Genomic DNA, 21,658 nt, shown 5'->3' on the forward strand with positions numbered 1-21,658 from the left:
AGGGTTCCTTTTTCTCTACACCTTCTCCGGCATTCCTTGTTTGTATATTTCTTGATGCTAGGAATTCTGATTGGTATGAGGTGATACCTCATTTTTGCTTTGGTTTGCATTTCTCTAATAGTGAGTGATGTGGAGCATCCTTTCATGTGCTTTTGGTCTGTCTGTATGTCTTCTTTAGAGAAATGTTTATTTCGCTTTCACCCATCTTTGATTGGGTTTTTTTGCATGGAGCTGAATGAGCTGTTTGTATATTTTGGAGATTAACTCCTCGGTTGCCTCTTTTGCAAATATTTTCTCCCATTCTGAGGGTTGTCTTTACATTTTCTTTATGGTTTCCTCTGTTGTGTAAGAGTATACTACAAAGCTACCGTAATCAAAGCAGTATGGTACTGGCACAAAGCCAGAAATGTCAATCAACAGAACGGGTTAGAAAGTCCAGAAATAAACCCACATGTCCATGGTCAATTAATCTATGACAAAGGAGGCAAAAACATACACTGGAGAAAAGACCATTTCTTGAATAAGTGGTACTGGGGAAACTGGACAACTACATGTAAAATAATGAAATTAGAACAATCCCTAACATCACACACAAAAATAAACGCAAAATGGATTAAAGACTTCAATGTTAGGCCGGATATTATAAACCTCTTAGAGGAAAACACAGGCAGAGTACTCTTTGACATAAATTGCAGGAACTCCTTTTTTGATCCACCTTGCTAGACTAATGAAAACAGAAACAAAAATAAACAAATGGGTGCTGATTTTCTTAGTATCTTTTATGATGGTTCATCATGTGTCACAAACATCACTACTGAGATTAGGGTTTTAATTAAGCCTCTGATTAAAGACAGGTTTGCTTCTTCCCATCCATGTTTCAGTCACGTCTTTCTGGGACACAGTCAACTTGGTGGGGAGGGGCGGGGGCTTGTTTTCTTTACCTTCCTGGATATCACCCTTACCTAACTTGTTCGCATTTGAAAAGGTTGTGACCGAGGGGTCCTGGAGGCAGGCTCCCCCACCGGAGGAAGAGAGGACGGAGGCTCAGAGGATCCCCAGGAGGAGACTGGGGTCTGGGAGGAGGTCAAGGCCCCGACCACTCTCTGACTATGGCCAGCTGGTCGCCCGAAGTCTGTCTATCCCAGAAGACTCGATCGCCGTGGACCCCCAGAAAGAGGACGCTGCGGACAGTGACCACCAGCCCAGCATGGCCCCCACAGACCCTGCAGACCAGACTCCTGCTGGGGTCTATCCCCAGGGGGGCCCAAGAAGACGCCCCATCTCTGTGATTGGTGGGGTCGGCTTCTATGGGAGCAGCCAGACGGAGGAGGGGGAAGCCCTCCTGCCCCAAGTAAGACCAGCCGTGCTGCCCCCAGAGCCTCCTGGCCTCTGTCCTCTCGCTGCAGACTTCCCAGACTTTTCCTTTCTTCTCTCTGCCTCAGGGATGGCGTCATCTGCTCACAGCCTTTCTTCCTGACTCTGAAAACATGCATGAATTAGAACTAACCCACTGACATTTGGATGGCTCTGACTAATCTTCTGTCTTTCTGGGATCTCAGATAATATGTGAAACTGGTTTGCTGTTTGTTCTGAATCATCTGGGGAAAGTAGCCGTGCATATTTAGTGAGCTTCCTCGAAGAAGAAATCTGGAAAGAAAATGCTACTTATCCCTAAAATGGGAAGACAAGAAGAAAATTGATTTTTTTCTAGATGAGAAAGTAATTTTTTCTGCCATTTTTTCACTCTTTACATGTCAGTTGCAGCTTTGTAACTGTTTTGACAGTAGATTAAAATCTTAATATTATTTCTTTAGTGCATTTTAGCAATTCAACAAATACTTATCAATTACCCAGAAAGCCCTTTGAGGATACAAACATTTAAATAAAGGCTCCCATTCAGAAGGAGTTTATATTTGGTGAGGTCTTATCCCAGCCATGGTCAAGTGTTCACATGAGTAAGTGCATGCTTCATTTTTCTTTTTTTTAACTTGCTAGTTGATATCATAAATAACTCAGGAAGAAAGTGAAAATGTTAGTAGTCATGTCCTACTCTTTGTGAGCCGGTGAGCTGTAGCTTACCAGGCTCCTCTGTCCATGGGATTTTCCAGGCAAGAATACTGGAATGGGTTGCCATTCCCTTCTCCAATAGATCTTCCCAACTCAGGGATCAAACCCAGGACTCCTGCATTGCAGGCAGATTCTTTACCACCTCAGCCACCAGGAAAGCCCTAAGTAACCCATACATTCTCTTGAAAGGGCAGTAATATATTGGTATTGGATTTTCCGTTTCCATTCTCCCTATAACCCCGGCATAGTGCTTATTTATAGCAAATACCCCCAAAACCTCTTGCTTAATTGAACTAATTTGAATTCAGTTAAGGTGAAAGCAGATTATGTTGAAGAATACTGCAGACTTTTTGTTGTGTTGAGATGCTCTACATGCGAGGAAATAATTCTGAAGGTGGCTGTCCTCACCATGGTATCACAGGAAATGATTCTGAATGGAAGCAAATCTCTTCTAATGTGAAACACAGTCTAGGGGCGATCTAAGCACTTAAGACAGTTTTTCACTTCAGAGCATCCAAAAGGAGCATAGTAAGATAACTTTCTGCCCCCAAGCTTGTTTAGGGAACTGGGTAGAGAAATACTGAGAAAGCCTATGGAAGGCACGGACCAACGTGGCCTTCAGTGTCGTTTTAGGGACGACTCATATGGAAGATCCCAGGGGCTATAGATGGTTCTAAATTGGTGGAAAACCACCAACTCTCCTTTCAGACAAAGCTCACTGCCCGGTTAGTTAAGGTGAACAAGAACCGTGTTCCACAGATGCTGGTCCCTGCGTGTGGGTGTGTGTGTGTGTGGGTGTGTGTGTGTGTGTGTGGTGTGTGTGTGTGGTGTGTGTGTGTGTTGTGTGTGTGTGTTGGGGGGGCTGTGGGAAGGAGCTGTCACGGGCCTCAGTCACTGGCACCGCCTCGGCTTCCCTGGGGGTGCTGCTGCACGTGTGTGGGTGGGGGCCGTCACTTCCTCCACTGTGGTCATTCCTGAGTGTCCCCACGCGTGTGTCCAGACAGGTGGCTGAAAACCTGGCACCCTGGGGGTCTGCACTGGGTTTCCGCGTCTGAGGAAGGCTGCCCTTGAGCCTGTGCCGCCGTGACCTGGGGCTTCGAGGCTCCCAGCCCCACTTCCTGCCTCTCCTCACTACCCCTCCTTTCCTCTGCAGCCCGCCGCCCGGCCGCCCGTGCCCGCACACCAGGTGCCGCCCTATAGGGCGGTGTCAGCCCGGCTGCGGCCCTGCGCCTTCTCCCAGAGCACCCCCATCGGGCTGGACCGTGTGGGACGCCGGCGACACCTGAGAGCGTCCAACGGTGAGTCTCACAGTCCCCCCTGGGCAGGTCCGTCTCCAGGAGGCAGGTGTGGAATCGTTGCTCAATCTGGGAACCCAATCTGTTGCACCTGTCTGGCCTGCCCTGGGCCCAGGGTGGGGAGGGCCCACTGGGTGTCAGAGCCACCCTTGCAGGGGTAGGCCTGGCACCCCTGTCCAGAGAAGGTGCCCTACGGACTCTGTGTCGTCCCAGTGACCTTGACCTTGAGAAGTCTGGGTCCCAGGTTCCTGCTGTGGTGATCTGACCATGAATGGGCTCCTGGGAAACTGTCTTACCCCTCTGAAAGCTCTTCCTGAGAGTTTGAGATTCACCCATACTGTGTATCTAATAGATGGTATATGCATGGAAGACTTTATCTAATAGAGCCATGCATATGCCAGCCTGGGACTTACCCAGTGAACACTTGCCGACCTGACTTTAGGTTCCTGAGCACGGACACCAATGTTTGAGCCAGCCCGCTGGCTGGACAGTGGCCTGGCTGGCTCACGGGCAGGGATAGGACGGGCAATTTTGTGGGGCAGACGCCCTCCCGTGTGCTCTGAGGATTAATTCATCTGATCTCAACTCTGTGCTGGGCGGATGCTCTTGTAATCCTCGCTTTACAGATCAGAAACCCCAAGTGTAAATAGATAAACCACCCAGGAAGTGGCAGAGAAGGGACTTGAATCTACAATCAGGTAGAATTTTCACTGCGGGCCCATGTTTTTAACCACTGAGCTGTGCTGACTCTAAATAGAGACAGTAGACGGCTAGCCACCGGAGAGCTTCAGTGCTGACTTTTTCTGTCTTGGCTTTGAGGACGAGCCTTGCACGTGAGCGTGAGTGAGGGACGGGGCTCTCAGGGCCTCACCAGCTGGTGGGTACGCCCTCCATGTGACAGTGGTGACCGGAGCCACAAGAAGGGACAGGATTTAAAGCGTGTTGTTTCTGGAGACTTGAAGGAGGGTATTGCTCGGTGTCACTTAGATTTCAGGGAGTGGGAGGAGGAGGGACCAGGGCGCATGAAGAAGTGACCCAGAAATGGTTGTCCTGGGAGTGTGTCCTGGGACGTCTCTGCCTGGGGCTGAGCGATCGGCCTGAACATATGGCTGAGGAATTGTCCCCTCCTTTCCTACCATCGGGTGGCCTGGTTTCTACCCCAGGAGGAACCCAGTCTGAACTCTCATCAGACAGGGCAACAAGAAAGAGGAATTGGAGGCGGCTGGGGGCCGAGGAAGTTTTCGAGCATCTCTTGATTTGTGTCCTCTCGGACGAGTAGGTGGGGCCCTGGGATCGCGCCCCAACCCTCATCCCAGGGCCCCTGCCTCTCCTCGGGCCAGGCTTCCATCCCCACTGGTTCTGAGCGCCTATTCCTGTTCGGTTCTTGCTGCTGTTTCCCTGTGAACTTCCCTGTGGTTACTGGAATAAAGTCCCAGCTTCGTAAGGAGTTCGCAGGCTCTGCTGCCTGCCTACCTGCCGTCTGCGCCTCTCCTGTCTCCCGCCCGCTCTCCTACCCACCACCCGGCTCACACCCTTACTCTGCCCAGAACCTCCTTCCTTCCCTTTACACATGGCAGCATTTGTTCCGCCCAGAACTCAAACCCACTGCCCTGGGGACCCCGGTGACAAATGCATCGTCAGTCATCCTTCTGCTCAGCAGCCCCTTCTGTCCTACCCAGTCGTCAGCGTCCGGTGATGTATCTCAGGAAAGTTGTTACAAGGAGAGAAAAGGCTCTGAGTGCACGACGTCCTTCCCAGCGTTACTTGTGATGGAAAGAAGTTGAAGCAAGTGTCCACTTTCAGTGGAATAGTGAGCCCAGCATCTAAGGGTGACTGCTTCAAAACAGCTTATAGCATTGTCAGGAAAAAGTCTGTAACAATGAGGAAAGTGACCACTGTAATGTGAGAAAAGTGAGGAAGAAAAGGAAATAAAGTCACACATATATTGTTTTATTTACTAGGGCTGCCGTCACAGAGTACCACAAACTGGGTCCCTTCAGCAGCAGGACAGAATTGTCTCCATTCTGGAGGCTGGAAGCAGGGCAGTTTCCTTCCGAGGCCTGAGATGGGGACCCTCTGCTGTTTCTTGGCTCCTGGCAGCCTCGGGTCCCCTGAGCTCGGCGTCTGGCTGTATCTCCCTGGTCTCTGCCTTCATCTTCATGTGGTGCCCTAAAGAATTAAGGCACTGTCCTAATGCCCACGTGTCAGCTTGATCATTTACAAAGAGCTTGTTTTCAAATAAGGACACACCCTCGCTGGTACGGGGGGTTAGAATTTCAGCATCTTTTGGGGGGTGCACATTCAGCCCATAACAAACCATGACTGCAGCCCTATGCAGCATGCTCACATGCGGCCAAAGGTTTAAAACGAGTGTGCAGAAGTGAAAATACTGTAGTTAGGTGGGTAGGAATGTGGACGGTTTCTCCTCCAACCCTGTACTTATGTGAACAGCTTATTTCTGTGCTTTCTGGAATCATGTTTTGTTTTGTTTTGAGTTTAGTGTTCTTTTGTTGAGAAGTAGCAAAAACTCACCCTGCCTAGCTGGGTGTCACCCTGTCCTAGCTGTCTTGGGAGGGTGTCAGTGTCCCCAAAATTGATGGGGTGGCTGGAAATGCATCTAGGAAACACCTGGCAGTCGGTGGCCCCTGGGAGCCGAGGAAGACACCGTCCATCTGTCCTTGAGTCACTCACTCAGGAGTCAGAGTCCCAGGAGGGGGGTTCAGCCCCCCCAGCTCAGGTGATGGCTCCACCAACTCGGGGCACGGGCACCGGGAGTAGGATGGGTCCTCCAGGGATGAGGCGGTGAGTGTGTGGATTCCCTGACCGCGGTGGAGGAAGGTCGTTCCTCCAGGGAAATCATTCATTCATTCAGTGTCTGCCAAGGGCCTGCCATGTGCTGGGAGCACAGCGAAGCCCTTTTCACCTCACAGGTCCTTGTGCGGGGATGATGAGTTAACAAGGAGCTGTAACACCGAGGGGGCACCGTGAAGAAAGGTGAAGCAGGGGGAGGGTGTTGTTTGTGGGGAGGAGGTGGTGCATGCAGCTTGCAGGATTTTAGTTCCCTGACCAGGCACTGAACCCAGGCCCTCAGCAGTGAAAGTGCCAAGTCCTAACCACTGGACCGCCAGGGAATTCCCAGGCATTCGTTTTTTAAAAGGACATGGCACACCAATTTCATGTCTAATGAGAACCCTCTCAGTCTTTCCCTGGAAGCGGCCCAGAGGCTCATCAGTCACTGCTGGTGTCTCCACGTCCAGGGCCTCTGACCAGGTGCCTCCCTCCTGCAGGCCCACCGCTGTTTGTGCCCAGAAGTAAATTTAAGCAACACACGCATCTCACAGTGGAAAGATGTGGGAGGAGAGGAGACAGAAAACACGAAGACATCACACGTGCACATGCCCGATACCGGGAAAGGGCGTACCTCCCCTCTGCAGCTGGCTGTGGGGCGCACGTGCTGTCTCTCCTTCTGCAAGTCTGGTCCCCGAACACTCCAGACCCCCTGCTCCTCACAGCACCTGGTGCTTATCTGTGCCCGCTAAGGTGCTCCAAGCCTGTTCTCCAAGATTCTGAGCTTGCTTCCAGTCATCACGGTCTCCTTTATTCCCCTCTTAGTTGAAAACCTGTCAGTCTACAAAAAAAGAAAGAAAAACATGTGGAGCATCTGCTCTGAGCCAGGCACCACTGTCTCTGTTGGGGTAAAGCAGAGAGTAAAGCATCGCAAAGCATGTATGTTCCTGCATTTAAACAGAGGCAGTGAGTGGATACGCAGGGCTCCCTTGGGTACTAGCGAGCCTTCTGGGGAAGGGGAAGGTGGGAGTGGGGGAGGGCGACCTCGTGTCTCTGAGGAGGTGACCTTGGAGCCGAGACTTGGAAGATGAGCAGGGAGTGAAGATCTGAGGGAGCAGAGGTTCTAGTCAAAGGAGCATCGAATGCCCAGGTCAGGCAGAAGCTCAGTGTGTCCGAGGTTCAGCGAGAAGGCCGGGTGCCTGGAGCTCGGAATCCGGGGCAGGGGAGGCTGGGGCAGCCCGGAGGCTGGAGAAAGTCTGCACAGAAAGGGCATCGCAGGTTTCGAGGAGTCAGGGTTGTTCCAAGTGAAGTGGAAGCCGTTGCCAGCTAGGCATCAGAGAGCAAGGCCACTGGAGAGTGAGGCCAGAGGAAGGAGGCTGATTGGAGGTTGCCGCATTTGTCCAATGGGGAAATGCTGGTGGCAGGGACCGCAGAGGACACCACGTTCTCCCCGGGTGCTCATTCCTCATGCACGAGGAGGCTCAGCAGCTCGGCCTGGGCTCAGAGCCAGTGGCACCAGGGCTGGGATGCTGCTAGGAGCCCCTCCTGAGAGGGGAGGAGATTCAGCTTTGACAGAGCAGAATTACTGGGTGGAAAGAAAACACTTTGCAAGTGTATTATTAAGTGATCGTTGAACCCGCGTGTTGACCCCTTCGTTTCTGCACTGTGGTGAACAGCACCCGCTCCGGGGAGATTCCAGCAGGACTCTGATAGGCAAGACAAACAAATCCAAATCTAGAATAAGTGTCTCTTCCAGGAAGGACAAACCACCTATTGTGAAAAGGGTCCGCTGTAATCAGCTCCCCACAAGAAGCCGTCTGGGTCCTTCAAGGCACCGTATCATTAACTTTGTTGAGGGGACACCCGTGGTTTAGCCCAGGCTTGGCATCCGTTTCTGCCACCAGGGCCGTTTTATTTTTTGAACCCGCTGAGTCAGCATTAAGATGACCAGGAACAAAGATGGGCATTTGCGGGGTGTACATAATGTCACATGGTTGTTAAACAGCCTCGTTTGCAGTGGATTTCCATGGCACGGGTGGTTTCCTGTGCTGGGGTGTGTTCTGATATGTCCAGTCACATCCTCCCCAGAGCAGTCCAGTAACCCACAGTGTCCTTCCCAAGCTCCTCCAGGGACTCCTCGGCCAAGCCATTCACTCTGGTCCACATGTGTAACCCGTACTGAGGCCATCTCCTCTCAGTCAGAAATTTCCAACAGAGCATTGCTTAGATGCTGGGGGACCTCCCTTTCCTGGGGGCTCCATCACCAAGGAATGCACAGGAAGGAAGGGTTGTAGAAATGGGACGCCCCCCACCCCCACCCCATGGTCATCTGGCTTCTGCCTCAGGAGGAGGCTCTGAGTCGGAACCAGTTTAGATCTGGGCGTGGGGTGAGATCCCCGGATCCCTGTGGTGGTGGCTCACGTGTGCCTTCTGCCCACTGACTTGGGGATTTCCTGCCCCACGAATCAAGCAGCACCTTCATGGAGTCACGTGTCGGTTTTTTCCCTAGGGACCCTGTGATAAGTTTAGCACAGCCAGAGGTCCGGTGGGAGGGACCATCCCAGTGACCAAGCTGGCCCTGCTGCCCAGGACAGAAATGACATCTGCTCTTCCGTGTGGACTGCCTACCACCACGGGAGTCCTGGATCCCTTGGCCCCTGGCCCACTAACAGAAGCTGCCATGTCCATCATGTGGTTTGGGAAGCCTGGGGGATGGTGAGAATCTGACAGGCCAGCTCCAGCATTCCTGTATCCCAGACCCCTTCTTCTCCGTCTGCCAGGAGCTGGCCCCTCAGCTGCCTCAGGAATGGGCAGCCTGGGGGTCCAGTTCCCCTCCCACTGACATGCTGGAATGCAGCCAGCTCAGGAGCTGTGTGTTGCATGCAGAATCCCTGGTAGATGCCACCCAAATGGACAGATCTGGTTTGATCTGAATTGTGTTTGGTAAATGTAGTGTGTGGACTTGTTTGAATTCTGATACCAACCAACCAGCTATAAAAAGGTCATTTTGAGATGAGGAGGGACATTTTCACATGGACTCAGTATTCAGAGAAGGAATTACTGTCAATTTTGTTCATTATCATGATAATGATAGTGTAGTTATTTTTCAGTCCGTATTCATTTGGGTGCATACTAAATATTTGTTGCGTGAAATGATATATTCGAGATTTGCTTTAAAATATCCAAAAAGACCTAGTTGGAAAAGGTTGATAAAATATTGATCCTTATGGGTTCATCATATAATTTTTCTACTTCTGAGTTTGTTTGCAATTTCCTAGAATAAAACCTTTTAAAAATAGTGAACAGTATATTTCCTCCTCCCTGGTCAGGTGCTCTCAAAAATCTTTAAATCAAGATGTGCCAGGCAAGTAACAATTTCTCAAAATGTAGAGATTTGAACATAGCAATTTAATTTTTTTGAGAAGTGAAGACCTAATCCTTTTAGGTGAAAGTGAACTCATCCTGCGTTCCCTTCCAGAACATTGCCTTCTCTCTCCCTTTGCTTAGAGCACCGTCTCATCTCCTTCCTGGCTCATGTGTGACACGGAGCAGACCTGGGTCATGTTTGCCCACTGCTCGGGTGTGGCCTTGGATAATAGAATTCCACCGTGAGTCACCGTGGTGCTTTTGTCAAGTTCACCGTTGGGAGGCGGCTGGCCAAACCCTGTGGCTTTATTGGCGATGGGGGCTGTGCCCCTTGGTCATCCTTGGGTCTGAGTAGCCATGCCTGTGCATGCTCACTTTTTCTTAGGGGACCGTCTTCACTGCCATCTGCGTTTTTCCTTTATGATATTTTTCTCTTACATCCAAGGCAGCTTATTCCGCGGCAGCCTGAGTTTCCCAAACTTACTTCTGTTGCTGCCATTCTCCCTCCAGTAACTGCTCCACCTGTTCTGGGCAGAAGTCCAGTTTGATCGCCCTTCAGAATTCTTATTCTCGTGTCTACGCACGCTTCTCTTTCTACCCACCCTGCCTGTCGAGTTCAGATGCGCTTTCTCCTGTGAGGCAAACCAAGTGATATCTGAACTGTTCCCCAGGAAGGAGAACAACAGAGGAGAGAAAATGGCCAGGTTAAGTACAATGATAACTAATTATAAAAAGTGGAGAAAAGCATGAGTTGACTTGATTGGACTTTCTATGGCTTAAAATATTTTGAAATTTATTCAAATTATTGCTTGATTTGATTTGATCTTCATACCTTAATTTCTTATGAATGTAATATGGTCACTTCACAAGGTAAGAAAGAGGATGACATTAAATCAGGGTAGCTATCTATTGAGCCGGGCCAAAATCCATCTTCAGTAGAATGATGTCATCATTTAAGCTGTTAACAAGGGAGTCCTGAAGCTCAAACTCATACCCACCCATGTACATTTTTCATGTGGAAAAAACCAAAGAATCCAGTCCTTAAAAGCTTGATATATAGAGTGATATATATATATATATTTATATAAAACATTGTGTTCTACAAAAGAATAACCCAAATTATGCAACAGGCCACGTATCTGTGAAGCACATCAGACCTAGCCAGGGGTTGGTGAGAGAGGAGCTATTTTGAAAAAACGTACTCTGAGGTTTTAAAAATTCCCAGTTCCGCTGTCAGTAAGAAAGCAAGAAAAAATACTACAGACCGCAGGGCAATTGATCAGGGCCTACAACAAAAATATAAATCTAGAGATAAGAGTGGGGATTAAGAATTTACAAAGTAAGGTACTTGGTGGTGAGAAGTCCAAGATGCTCCATTTTTCCCTTTGTGGAGAACACACAGAGGCCCTTCGTAGACTGGTAGAGCGGGGTCCAACTCCGAAGGGGTGTGGTCTGGACCACCCCCAGGGGTCCCGCCCCCACAGCAGGGTTGCCCTTGTGGTCTGCGGGGTCCGCGGAGGAGGGCGCACCGGGGCTGGTCCACTCAGCTCGCCCTGAGACCAGGGTGCTCTGCGGGGTGGGCTCGAGGCCCTGACAACCTGCCATGAGACTTCCGGGCGCTCGCCCCCTGTCCTGGTGCGCCGTGCTGGAGGGCCTGCGGTCCCGCGCGCGGGATGCTGGTGTTGCCCTGCGGTCCTGCGCGCAGGATGCTGCGCGGCCGGCGACGGGGGGGAGGGGAGGGGTTGCGTGCGCTCCCCCAACCGTCGCCCCCTCCCCACCAGGCTTTCCTCGGGTGAACGTTCCCCACAGTTTCAGGGCTGGTGTGTCCACTGGGAGAGGCGTGTGTCCAGAGGCCCCCACCCCTGAAGCCCAGCACTTTCAAGGAGCGGTTGGGGTGACCCCTCGGGGACATTGTTCCCTCCGCAACTTCCCGTTCTCGCAGCTGATTTTGGGCCGGGGTGCACTGATACCTCAGACCCGGAGACCTTGTGTAGCTTAGTGTGGGTTCTAGAAGCCAGCTTACCTAGCCCCCTTATGAAGTCGATGAGCTTAATCCTATCCGGAAATGACGCGGGACATGCCACTAGGAGATAAAGAGTGGCTTTTCAGGACGTGAGCAGGGTGCCCGAAACCTTTTCGAGCTGAGTTTTTACTTCGCCCTTGGGTTAGGAGACACCTCGTTTGTATGGGTGCATAGAGCACAGTTACATGCTGCCGTGCATAACATGTGTGTGTACACAGGTCCCTTGTGATAAGAGGGGCCCTGGGGTGCAGGCTGGCGGGTTCCAGGAAGCCAGATGCCAAGCTCACAGAACCCCCCAGCGGGTGTGTGGACCCGGAAAGCCACGGCAGTGCTCAAGGAGGTGAGTGTAACCACAGGGCCCCAGATTCCATCCAGGGAGTCCCAGGCTTTCCTGGGAAAGCCACAGCAAAGCTGAGATTGAAGGCTGAGCGGAACTTAGGTGGAGTCTGTTGCTAGAGAAGGTGTGTTTGTTCTAGGCTGGGAAGCAGCCAGTACAGAGGGTGGGGGCGGGAGGAGGAGAGCCTGCTTGAGAAGCCCAGGGTCAGGTCGCCCCTCAGAAGCTTTCTTAACCCAACCACGTGCTTAACCCAACCAAAGGGAAGTGTCCTCGATGCAGGTGGTGCCCGCTCCTGCCCAGGGCTCACTTGGGATGGCTGGGGGGTGGGGGGGATGACACAGCACCCACCACTGCTCTCATGGGTGGGTCGTGTCCTTACCCGGAGTCAGGGGCATGGCTGCAGCCTGGCTCTGGCAGCTGTGGTCATTACTGCTATCATGGAGCTTGTCTAGCTCCATAAGCAAATGAAATTGTAAATGTGAGACTCAGAAGAGACTCACATTTAAGAAAACTGAACTCTTGATAAAGATTAATTGCTAAAAAATTATTTCAGTCAGATAAGAATTGAGAGTGTAAAATGTGGAAAAACTGGGAACTCTGAGCTCAGAATGCTTCTGGTTATCACTTAAGAGCATCCAGAACTGGCCATCACAGTTGATAAATCGTGGTCTCACATGCAGAATCCCCGTCCCGTGATGACATGTGAGAGAGACCTCTGGTCCTTGGGGATGACACTGATGAGGCAGCTGCACCTTTGTATGTAGAAGTTGAAGGGTTCGGGGCGTGATGCAGATGTATTGGGTCTGCCGTGGGTCTTTCAGGCAGCTTGACCACACTTAGTGGCTGTAGCGGGGTAAGCTGCGGGTCTGTACCAGGGATCAGACCACTCCAGGTGGGAGGGAACAGCCTGCTCAGGGCCTTCCTCAGGGCCTATCCTGAAAGAGCCAGGAGCCACAGGAGGGTTATAAGTGGTTCACTTTGCATTTGGTGACTTTCTAGCTAAATTGTGGACCTGCTTGGGGACAGAGCAGACAACCAGCGGACAGAGCCCTTAACAAGGAGCATGATGGTTCTCTTGGAAAAGCAAAGACCTGAAAGTCCAGCCATTGTCTGGATGTTTGGGGGGCAGACCCTCCAAGGGGAGTATAGGAGAAAAGCACACGAGTGCGGGGCTTGGGACTGTTCCAGGCCTTGGAGCTGGAGGCACTGGTGGGACAGCTGGGTGGAGATCTCATCACCTGGCCTGCACTATGCGGTCTGATGAGGACGGAGGCCCAGGCTCGAGGGGAGTTTGGGGAGGAGTGGTCCACACATGGCTGGTTGTTCTCCAGGCCAGTGAGGGAGAGGTACCAGCAGTGTGTGTGTGGAGTGAGAAGAGGGGGTAGCACCGGGTATAGCCCGTGAAGGAAAAGAAATCCACAATGAAGATAGAAATGGAATGGCCAGACAGGTGAGTGGTGTCCAGTTGTCCAAGGATGCTGAGTCCTGGGAGGCAGTGCTTACTGTATCACCTGTGGCAGGGGTCAAGCTGAGTGCTCTGAGCCATTTCCATGGATCCAGCGGCAATTAGGAACTTGCTGGGTTTTTTTTTTTTTTGGTTGTGCTGGGTCTTCGTTGCTGTGCAGGCTTTACTTACGGTGCATGGGCTTCTCATTGCTGTGGCTTTCCTTGTTGCAGCTCCCAGGCTCTAGAGCACAGGCTCAATAGTTGTGGCGCTCAGGCTTAGTTGCTCCATGGCGTGTGGGATCTTCCAGGATCAGGGATTGAACTCATGTCTCCTGCATTGGCAGGTGGGTTCTTTACCACTGAGCCACCAGGGAAACCCACAGACTTGGTGGTTTTGAGAAAAACAGTTTTGGTTCAGTGGGAAGGCAGAGCCAGGATGCACAGAGGGTGTCTGCAAGGTTGTGGGGAAAAGTCCACACCTTGTGTATGAGTGTGGAGGGGTTCTATCTGTTTGGTTTATCCGTGTTGGTTTTCTAATTTGATAGCTGAATATTTCCTCTAAATGTTAGGACTAGTTAAAAACTGTTTCGCTATCATATTAAAAATTATCTTGGCTTTATGTTACCATATGTGAAAGTTCATCAATAGGACCATATCAATGTTTATTAAATATTTTTGAAATAGTCACGTTAAATATACACCAGAAAGTTCCATTCCTTGGTTTAGAGTTCTGATGTAATGCCCCAACATTAAGAAAGTGGGGGCAATTTAATCATTAGTTGCTCAGTCGTGTCCAACTCTGTGCGATCCCATGGCTTATAGCCTGACAGGCTCCTCTCTCCATGGGATTCTCCAGACAAAAGTACTGGAGTGGGTAGCCATTCCCTTTTCCAGGGGATCTTCCCAACCTAGGGATCGAACTGGGGTTCTCTTGCATTGCAGGCAGATTCTCTACCGTCTAAACCACAAGGGAAGCTCTGATTTTTTTTTTTAATCAAATAAATTTTAAGAAATTACTGGCTCAACAGTAAAGAATCTGCCTGCAATGCAGGAGACATGGGTTTGATTCCTGGGTCTCAAAGATCCCCTGGAGAAGACAACGGCAACCCACTCCTCTGTTGTTGCCTGGGAAATCCCATGGACAGAGGAGTCTGGTGGGTGAGAGTCCATGGGATTGCAAAAAGTTGGACAGGACTCAGCAACGAAACAACAGCAACAAGAAATTACCAAGTCGTATTTTTTTGAAAAGTCTTGTTGTGAAGTTAATAAATTTGTTAAGACTCTTTAATTTTTTATGTGGTCAAAACAAACAAAAAAAATAGTTTTTTTTCCTTTTGCCTTAGTTTGTTGTTGTTGATGATCCTACTTATAATCTGTTATTCGGGCTTTGTTCTATTCTAGTGATTGTTATGAAAGTTGATTTTCTTATGAACCGGCATTTGGGTCAACAAAACAGAGTTGAGTCCCAGTCCTCGTTGACCTTGGCAAGTCATTTCACACCCCAGTCTTAATGTTCTCATCTATCAGTAGGAAATATTACTATTGTCCACAGATGTGTGAGAACGATCGGGTACGCTGTAAGTGTGCAGTAAAGAGAAGCAGTCATAATTCTGGTGACAAGGTAATGATGAGTTGTGTTTGCAGCCAGAGTTCTGAGTTACTAACTCAACCTCAGTAACCAGCAGTTTAACTGTTGACAGGTCATTTACTCTAATGTGTACAGATAGCCCTAGGAGTTACCCAAGAGTCCATGTGTGACAGTGTTCTGTTTAAGTATTATCCAAATGTCAGTTAAATCCATCTAAAGGGCAGACACTCAGGTTATTGGGGGGAAAGAAAGGTAACTCAACTGAATGTTTTCTTTTGACTCTCTTGACCCCAAATTTCAGGCCTCATCAGAGATTTCCCAAAGTGTGTCCTAGAAATGCCTAAACTTTTTGTTAAAAGGAAAGAAGAAAAGAAAAGCAATAGGTGCTGAGGGGTGCCTTGAGATTACTTAGCCGCACCAGAAAACCTTGTCTGGTCTCTTATTCTCTGGATAACCTCTGTCTGCGTCTGCTTTCCTAAAGTTTTCTCTCAATGAGGAATCAGAGAGAAAATACAAAGTCGTCTGGTCCTTGCTCAGTACCTTTGGAGTGGGTGATTATAGCGGAGCCCTTGGAAGGCTGGTTGAAGGGTGGGGATGGTGGAGCCCTGATGGTCAGGTGTGGACGGGGCCGGGTCTGGCTCTCTGCTGTCCCCATCCCATTTCAGGCTCTTGCCCGGGGTCACGGGCACTGGGTGTTTTTATTTGTGAATCAAGATGATTCTGTTCTTTTTGTCTGAAGACACTGACACTGTCCTGGCTGAAGTCTCTCCCTGCTGACTGCACTGTGAGAACATGTGGACGTCTGGATTTAGAACCAGGACAGCATGCCACCTGTAGGAGCCGATCCTGCAGATGTAGACGGCAGGCCCTTAGACCACAGGCCTGCAAGTCTGAGACAGGTGTCAGCTCCAGCAGCCTTGGCTGCTGTCTCAGCCTTATCGTTGCCCAGAATCAAGAGTTTTTTTTTTCTTTTTTAAAAAGAAAGAGAGTGTTCTTCCTGTCTCAGAAAAACATCATGAAGTGTTTCTTTTTTAATGTTTTTCCATCAAACTCTTGAAATTCTCATCTTTCTAACCTTTAAAACATTCTCAGTTCTAACACATGTATTTGTTCCAATCGTTCTAAAGTACAGAGTTTAAAAAGTTTTCAAAATACCATGCATCTAATGCCAAGTCTCAGAAACTGGATTTTAAAAAGAAAAGCATAGGGAACTATATTTAATACCCTATAATAAATGGTAATGGAAAAGAATATGAAAAAGAATATATTTGTATGTGTATAACTAATCACTTTGCCATATACCTGAGGCTAACACAACATTGTAAGTCAACTGTACATCTATAAAAAAATTTTTTTAAAAGAGAAGGAAAAGAAAGAATATTAAAAGTCAAGAGGAAGAGCGCAAAAGAGAAAACGTGAAGCAAACCACCACCAAGCCAAGTGCCTGGCCTGCATGCCAGTTCCTGTCTTGTGGATGAGGAATCTGAGGCTTGAAAACTTCAAGGCCATGCTTTTTCTCGCTTAGCTAAGAGTGACTTACGTCATAAGACAGTGAAGCCGGCGATCAGAGCAGATCAGACAGACCCCAAAGCCCACGCTGCTCCATTCCACTCACTGTCTCCCAGGTGCTATGCCTTTCCAGCATGGAACACAAAGTTATTTTGTTTATGTGCACAGAAGTTCACCCGTGTGTCAGTTTTTAAGGCCATGCCTAATAATTGCATTTTATTAAAACAAAGACAAAAGTGAAGTTCATCCGTTTTCTGTTCTGCTCTTGTTATGTTTGAAATGTGTCCCAGGCCTTGAAGGATGAAAACCCCACGTGGCTGTTCACAGAAGATGGGACAGGCCTCGGTTGTCACGTTGAGATGGCACCTTGTCTTTTAAAGGAGAATTTTGGATCTGTTACTGAATTAGCCTAAAAGTTGTAGTCGGAGCCCAGGAGGACCAGTGTCTTTGGCGTGTGTTTGGAGCGGGGTGGCGTTCATAAAGCATTGAGAGTGCATCTCCTGTCCGTTAGGGTGGGCGGGCCCTCAGCGCCTCCGGTGGAAAAGCAGCAGCTTTGAAGACCCATGGCTTGTCCTCTGCCTTCGGTTCCCACTGCTCCCTGTTGTCACCTGCGCTGTTCCCTGTGTGTTGGAGTGACGGGCCTGACCTCTGTGCTCAGGAGTCTGGCTGCTGAGCAGTGTTTCAGGAAGACCTGCGTGGGGCCTGCCTTGCCCTCTGCCAGCAGGCAGCTGACCAAAACGGGGTCTATGGTGGGTTGTGTGACTGTGTGGGCTAGAAAACATTATGTGTTGTGTTGTGTTGAGGGTCTCTGTTCTTTTGCTTCTCTAACTATGGCCTGTAAGATTAGTGCTGATGTCTGTCCATTCAGAATACAGGGACCCCTCTAGACACTCCATTATTTATGCTAATAGCCAAGGGTACTGTGGGTCTGAGTTGTTGTTTAGTCGCTCAGTCGTGTCCGACTCTTTGCGACCCCATGGACTGTAGCCTGCTAGGCTCCTCTGTCCATGGGATTCTCCAGGCAGGAATACTGGAGTGGGTTGCCATGCCCTCCTTCAGGAGATCCTCCCACCCCAGGATTGAACGTGGTTCTCCTGGGTCTCCTGCACTGGCAGGAGGATTCTTTACTGCTGAGCCACAAGGAAGCCTGTGAGTCTGAGTAACTCATAGTAGGTGAAGCTGATCACTTCCTGCTCAGAAATCACCCCCATCCCAGCTTTAGGGCATCAGCAGCGAGGGCAGCGACTAGGTGGACTCAGAGCCCTTGCTGTGTTCCTCGTAACTCTGGATGCTCAACGGAGGTCTGGGCTGGGGCTCAGTCCAGCGGGGGCAGGAGCCACCTCGGTTCTGACGTGTCCCAGGCTCCAGCTCACTCTCTGAAGCTGGCGGTAGTGCTGGTCGGGGCACAGCATGCCTGTCCTTGGCCTCCTACCACCCTGTGGCTGTCCTGCAGGTCTTGGTGGTGGGGTGGTACCCAATCCTGGGGCACGGGAGGTTCTAGAATATTCCCAGGTTAAGGGAGTCTCTGCGCCATGCAGGGAGCTGCAGCTTTGGTGAAGCAGCAGCTGGGAATGTCAGTTGCTGAGCAGATGGCCAATGCTGGTGACCTTTCTGCCCCAAATCCTAAGGCGGCCATGTAAGAAGACCTGAACCATTTTGTACTTAAGGAGATTCCAGTAACTTGGAGCTAAGTGCAGCCTTAACGACCACCTGGTCATCTCAAGAGCCGGTCCTGGAGGGTAAAGGGATGAGTGTTGGTTTAGTCAGAGGGACCACCACTAACTTACCCCCTCCTTTTCCAGACGTGTGGGTGTAACTGTGTGTGGGTCTTAGGGCCACTCTGCTAAAAATAGCCTTAGTTCCTTATATATCTGTAGAGTAAACGTGATCATAACATCCTGTGTGCTCCCAACGTTTATTTTATCCTCTCTGACTTCCAAATATTTGATATTAATGTACAGTTGGGGTTTTTCTGCTCTCCAGTGGGACTCGATCCTTTTCTTAATTCTTCTACCAGTAGTCAAGGTTGGTGACATCCTAGTCCCTACCCTGTAGCAGCATCTTATCCAAGGAGAATAGACTATTCCCAGGGGTGGGGGTTGGGGGTAGAGCATGGAGGAGATCAAGACTTCCTTCAGCTTTGGTCTGAAGGTCTTTGTTGCAATATTCTTATTGATCTGGTTAATATAGGCTCTAATCACTAAAGAATTTTTTAAATCTTAAAGTCAAACTGCCTCTGTAGGTTCTTCCAAAAATAGAAGTGTTGTTGGTTCATCTTCCTTTGAGGAAATGCCTCATTTAAATACAGTTTTTGTTTGTTTATTTACTTTTTTTCCTCCTATTTATCTTTATGTTTGTTTTGAGTGTGTGCTCAGTACAGTAAGTTTACTCAGTGAATGCCTTTGGTTTACAATCCTAAGATCCCAAGGACCTTACCCTCCCTGACCCCATCTCTCGATTTAGAAAAAGTCCTTGGGAAAGAAGCTGCCCAGGGAGAGTGAAAGTGAGCTGTGGACCCGAGTTAAGACAGTGCCAAGGAAATGCGGCCAAGAGAGGTTTTTATTTTTATTTTTTTGAAAACTTGGAATTTTAACAACAACAACAACAAAAAAACATTATTTTTTTAAGAAAATGAAAGCACTCTGGATTTCCTTTGCCCCCTGCTGGATTTCAGTCTCGCTTAGAAAGTGTGCTCATCAAAATGAGTTCCCGCATTTCCCTGCTTTGTGTCTCAGCATTCAGCATTTCACTTCTTCATTAAAACCAGGTCCACCCTTGCGTTCCATAGGCTTCACTCATTTCTGAATGAACACTTCTCAGACCTGAATCAGGCTGTGAATCCACGGGCCAGGATGGGGCCCCAAGGGTTCACTTCCCACCAGCTCCCCGGTCACGCTGTGCTGCTTGCTGGTCCCTGGACCACAGCCTTTTGGGTGGTAGTACATGTTACTGTGAAAAGAGGGGTTTGTGGCCTTATGGGACATCCTGTGTTAAACAAGGTGACACGGGTGTCGGAATCTGGACTTGAAGCCTATGGGAAGCAACCTTGCCTCATAGACAGTGAGCTGCGCTCAGAAGCAACCTCGAGGAGTCTTCTGAGTTCCTCCTGCAATGAAGCACTGCCTTAATTAAGGACACATACGCTCCTAGTGAATGACTGTCTTTTCATCGTTTTTAAAAATTTGACTCTTTTAATTCATTTAAAAAAAAATATTTGCAAGGGGGGACTTCCCTAGGGGTCCAGTGGCTAAGACTCCAAGCTCCCAATACAGGGGGCTGGGGTTCAATCCCTGGTCAGGGAACCAAATCCCACATATAGACCAGACCTGGCACAGACAAATTAAAAAAATATTAAAATATATATATATTTGCATGGGATAGATTTGAAACCAGTCTCGTTTTGTAAGTGTAGTGTATGTGCGTGTATGTGTATGTTCACATGTGTGCGAGTTTTGCCTCTTTGTAGTTTATTGAAGCCTTAGCTGGATTTAACAGTGGGATGCCCTGAGTCAGTAGAAACAGCCACAGATAATTAAGGATAAGAAAAGCCTCCGGGGAAGCACGTGGTCGGGGTGGGTGTCTTAGCTGACGTTGCAGCTCTGCCCATTGACCTCTCGTGCTGTGAACTCTGGGAACCAGCCAGTGATTACGGACTCGGGTTGTGAGAGCAGCTGCGGTGCTGTTTATTAATCCCCACACGTTCTCAAGAACGTGGGAGCATTGTGGGAGGCTGGCTGTCCCCACTGTATAGACCAGACACGAGCCCCTGAAGGTCTGAGCTGGTGGAGTGAGACGAGGGGTCTGTCACCCCAGAGCCTGCACACATGGACTCAGTTTTCAACCATTTATTGGGGGACGACCACGTGATCACTACTCTGAGTGTGTTGTCTCCTTGCTCCTGAAGGAAAAAGTTAGTGTTTTCTTATCCTGAGGAAATGGAAGGAAGCTGTTTGTTAGTAGGTGTCGTTTCACAATAGGACTTGCTCACTGTAGACAACTGGGAAAAAAACAAAAATGAGAGAGGAAATAAGTTAGTCGTCTAGAGAGAGCCTCTTCAAAGAAAGAACAATTTTCTGCACTATAGAGAACAGATAATTTATGCAGTAAAAGATGTGCATGTGCTTTTTATATAGAAGGCACACATATTCACACATATACATTTTTTAAACAAAATCTCTCTTCAAGTGAGTTCACAGATTTGCAGTTAATATAAATGTGATGTCAAAGCTGAAGCTTTCGGCACACCAGAGCATGGAATCCCAGCTACAGTTTGAACCTAGTGACCTCTGTGCTTCTTCCTCCGTGAAATAGGTCCTTTTTTTTTTTTTTTCTGAGCCCTTTTATTTCTTTTTTATTTGGAGTATTGTTGGTTTATAATGTTGTGTTAATTTCTGCTGTACAGGAAAGTGACTCAGTTGTACGTTTACTATATACATTTTTTTCATACTCTTCCATTGTGGTCTGTCACAGGATGCTGAATGTAGCTCCCCGTGCTCTGCAGTGGGACTTGCTGTCTAGCTGTCCTGTGTGTGATAGCTCACATCTTGCAAACTCTCTGGGGGGTCAGGCTTCTGGGTTATAATGAAAAGCAGCAGGCGTCTTGCCTTGCTGTCACTGGCATGGGAGGCTCCGGGGGCTCCTGATAGGTTTCTGGCCAGCCGTCTGGCCTGCGTTTAGACTTCCCTCCCCGCCGTCCTGTCTGGGCTGCAAGCTCAGCCGCCCGCGGGTGCTGTGAGCTGTGAGGCTCTCTGGCCAGGCGGGCAGAGGCGTCAGCAGTGAATAAGCGCTTTCTGCGTTTCCGCAGCCAGAGCCTGTGTGATCCTCTGCGATGCTCAGTCACCCCACAGCCCCGCTTTGAACGCGGCTGTTTCCCAAACACGAGGATGGTGGCAAGGGGGGAAATGGCAAGATTCTGGAGTCTGGAGAGCCTTCACACAGGTATGTGTGCAGACTGACTTTGTTGCTGAGTCCTCTCTCTGTTCTCGCAAGTTGCAGGGCTCTGTCTGCTGCCTCTTGTCAGGTTGTGTGTGTCTGTGTGTCTGTGTCTGTGTGTGTGAGCGAGTCTTTTGTCTGGACCTGGGGTCCTGAGGGCAGTTGTAGCTGTTGTTGTTCTTCAGTCACTCAGTGGTGTCTGACTTTTTGTGACCCCATGGACTGCAGCACGCCAGGCTTCCCTTTCCTTCACTATCTCCCAGAGTTTGCTCAAACTCATTTCAAAAGTTCTAGCTGTGGACACAGTA

General features: G+C 49.3%; 1 protein-coding gene and 1 long non-coding RNA gene across 7 annotated transcripts in view; one reads left to right on the forward strand and one right to left on the reverse strand.

Annotated features, from left to right (window-relative positions):
- The window catches only part of SPATA13 (spermatogenesis associated 13), a 289,978-nt gene that overhangs the window by 243,626 nt on the left and 24,694 nt on the right, over nucleotides 1-21,658 (forward strand). For 2 of the 5 annotated variants that reach the window (XM_061434945.1, XM_061434946.1), the window contains 2 exons: nucleotides 986-1,351; nucleotides 3,221-3,365. In XM_061434945.1, the coding sequence (XP_061290929.1) occupies nucleotides 986-1,351; nucleotides 3,221-3,365 (511 nt within the window). Of the gene's footprint in view, nucleotides 1-985; nucleotides 1,352-3,220; nucleotides 3,366-3,417; nucleotides 4,202-11,660; nucleotides 11,879-15,648; nucleotides 21,357-21,658 lie in introns of those variants that run through there. The other 3 variants (XM_061434948.1, XM_061434949.1, XM_061434950.1) reach the window with 3 other exon arrangements.
- Nucleotides 5,208-11,669, reverse strand: LOC133258403 (uncharacterized). Of its 2 annotated transcripts, none has more exons than XR_009740006.1 (3): nucleotides 11,486-11,669; nucleotides 6,784-6,990; nucleotides 5,208-5,531 (listed from the first exon to the last, which is right to left on the reverse strand). It is a non-coding gene; the product is annotated as an uncharacterized LOC133258403 (long non-coding RNA). The 2 variants fall into 2 exon arrangements; XR_009740005.1 differs by lacking the exon at nucleotides 11,486-11,669 and adding an exon at nucleotides 10,118-10,592.

The sequence above is a fragment of the Bos javanicus genome, chromosome 12 (genome assembly GCF_032452875.1).
Source record: "Bos javanicus breed banteng chromosome 12, ARS-OSU_banteng_1.0, whole genome shotgun sequence".
In the NCBI taxonomy this organism is placed as follows: Eukaryota; Metazoa; Chordata; class Mammalia; order Artiodactyla; family Bovidae; genus Bos; species Bos javanicus.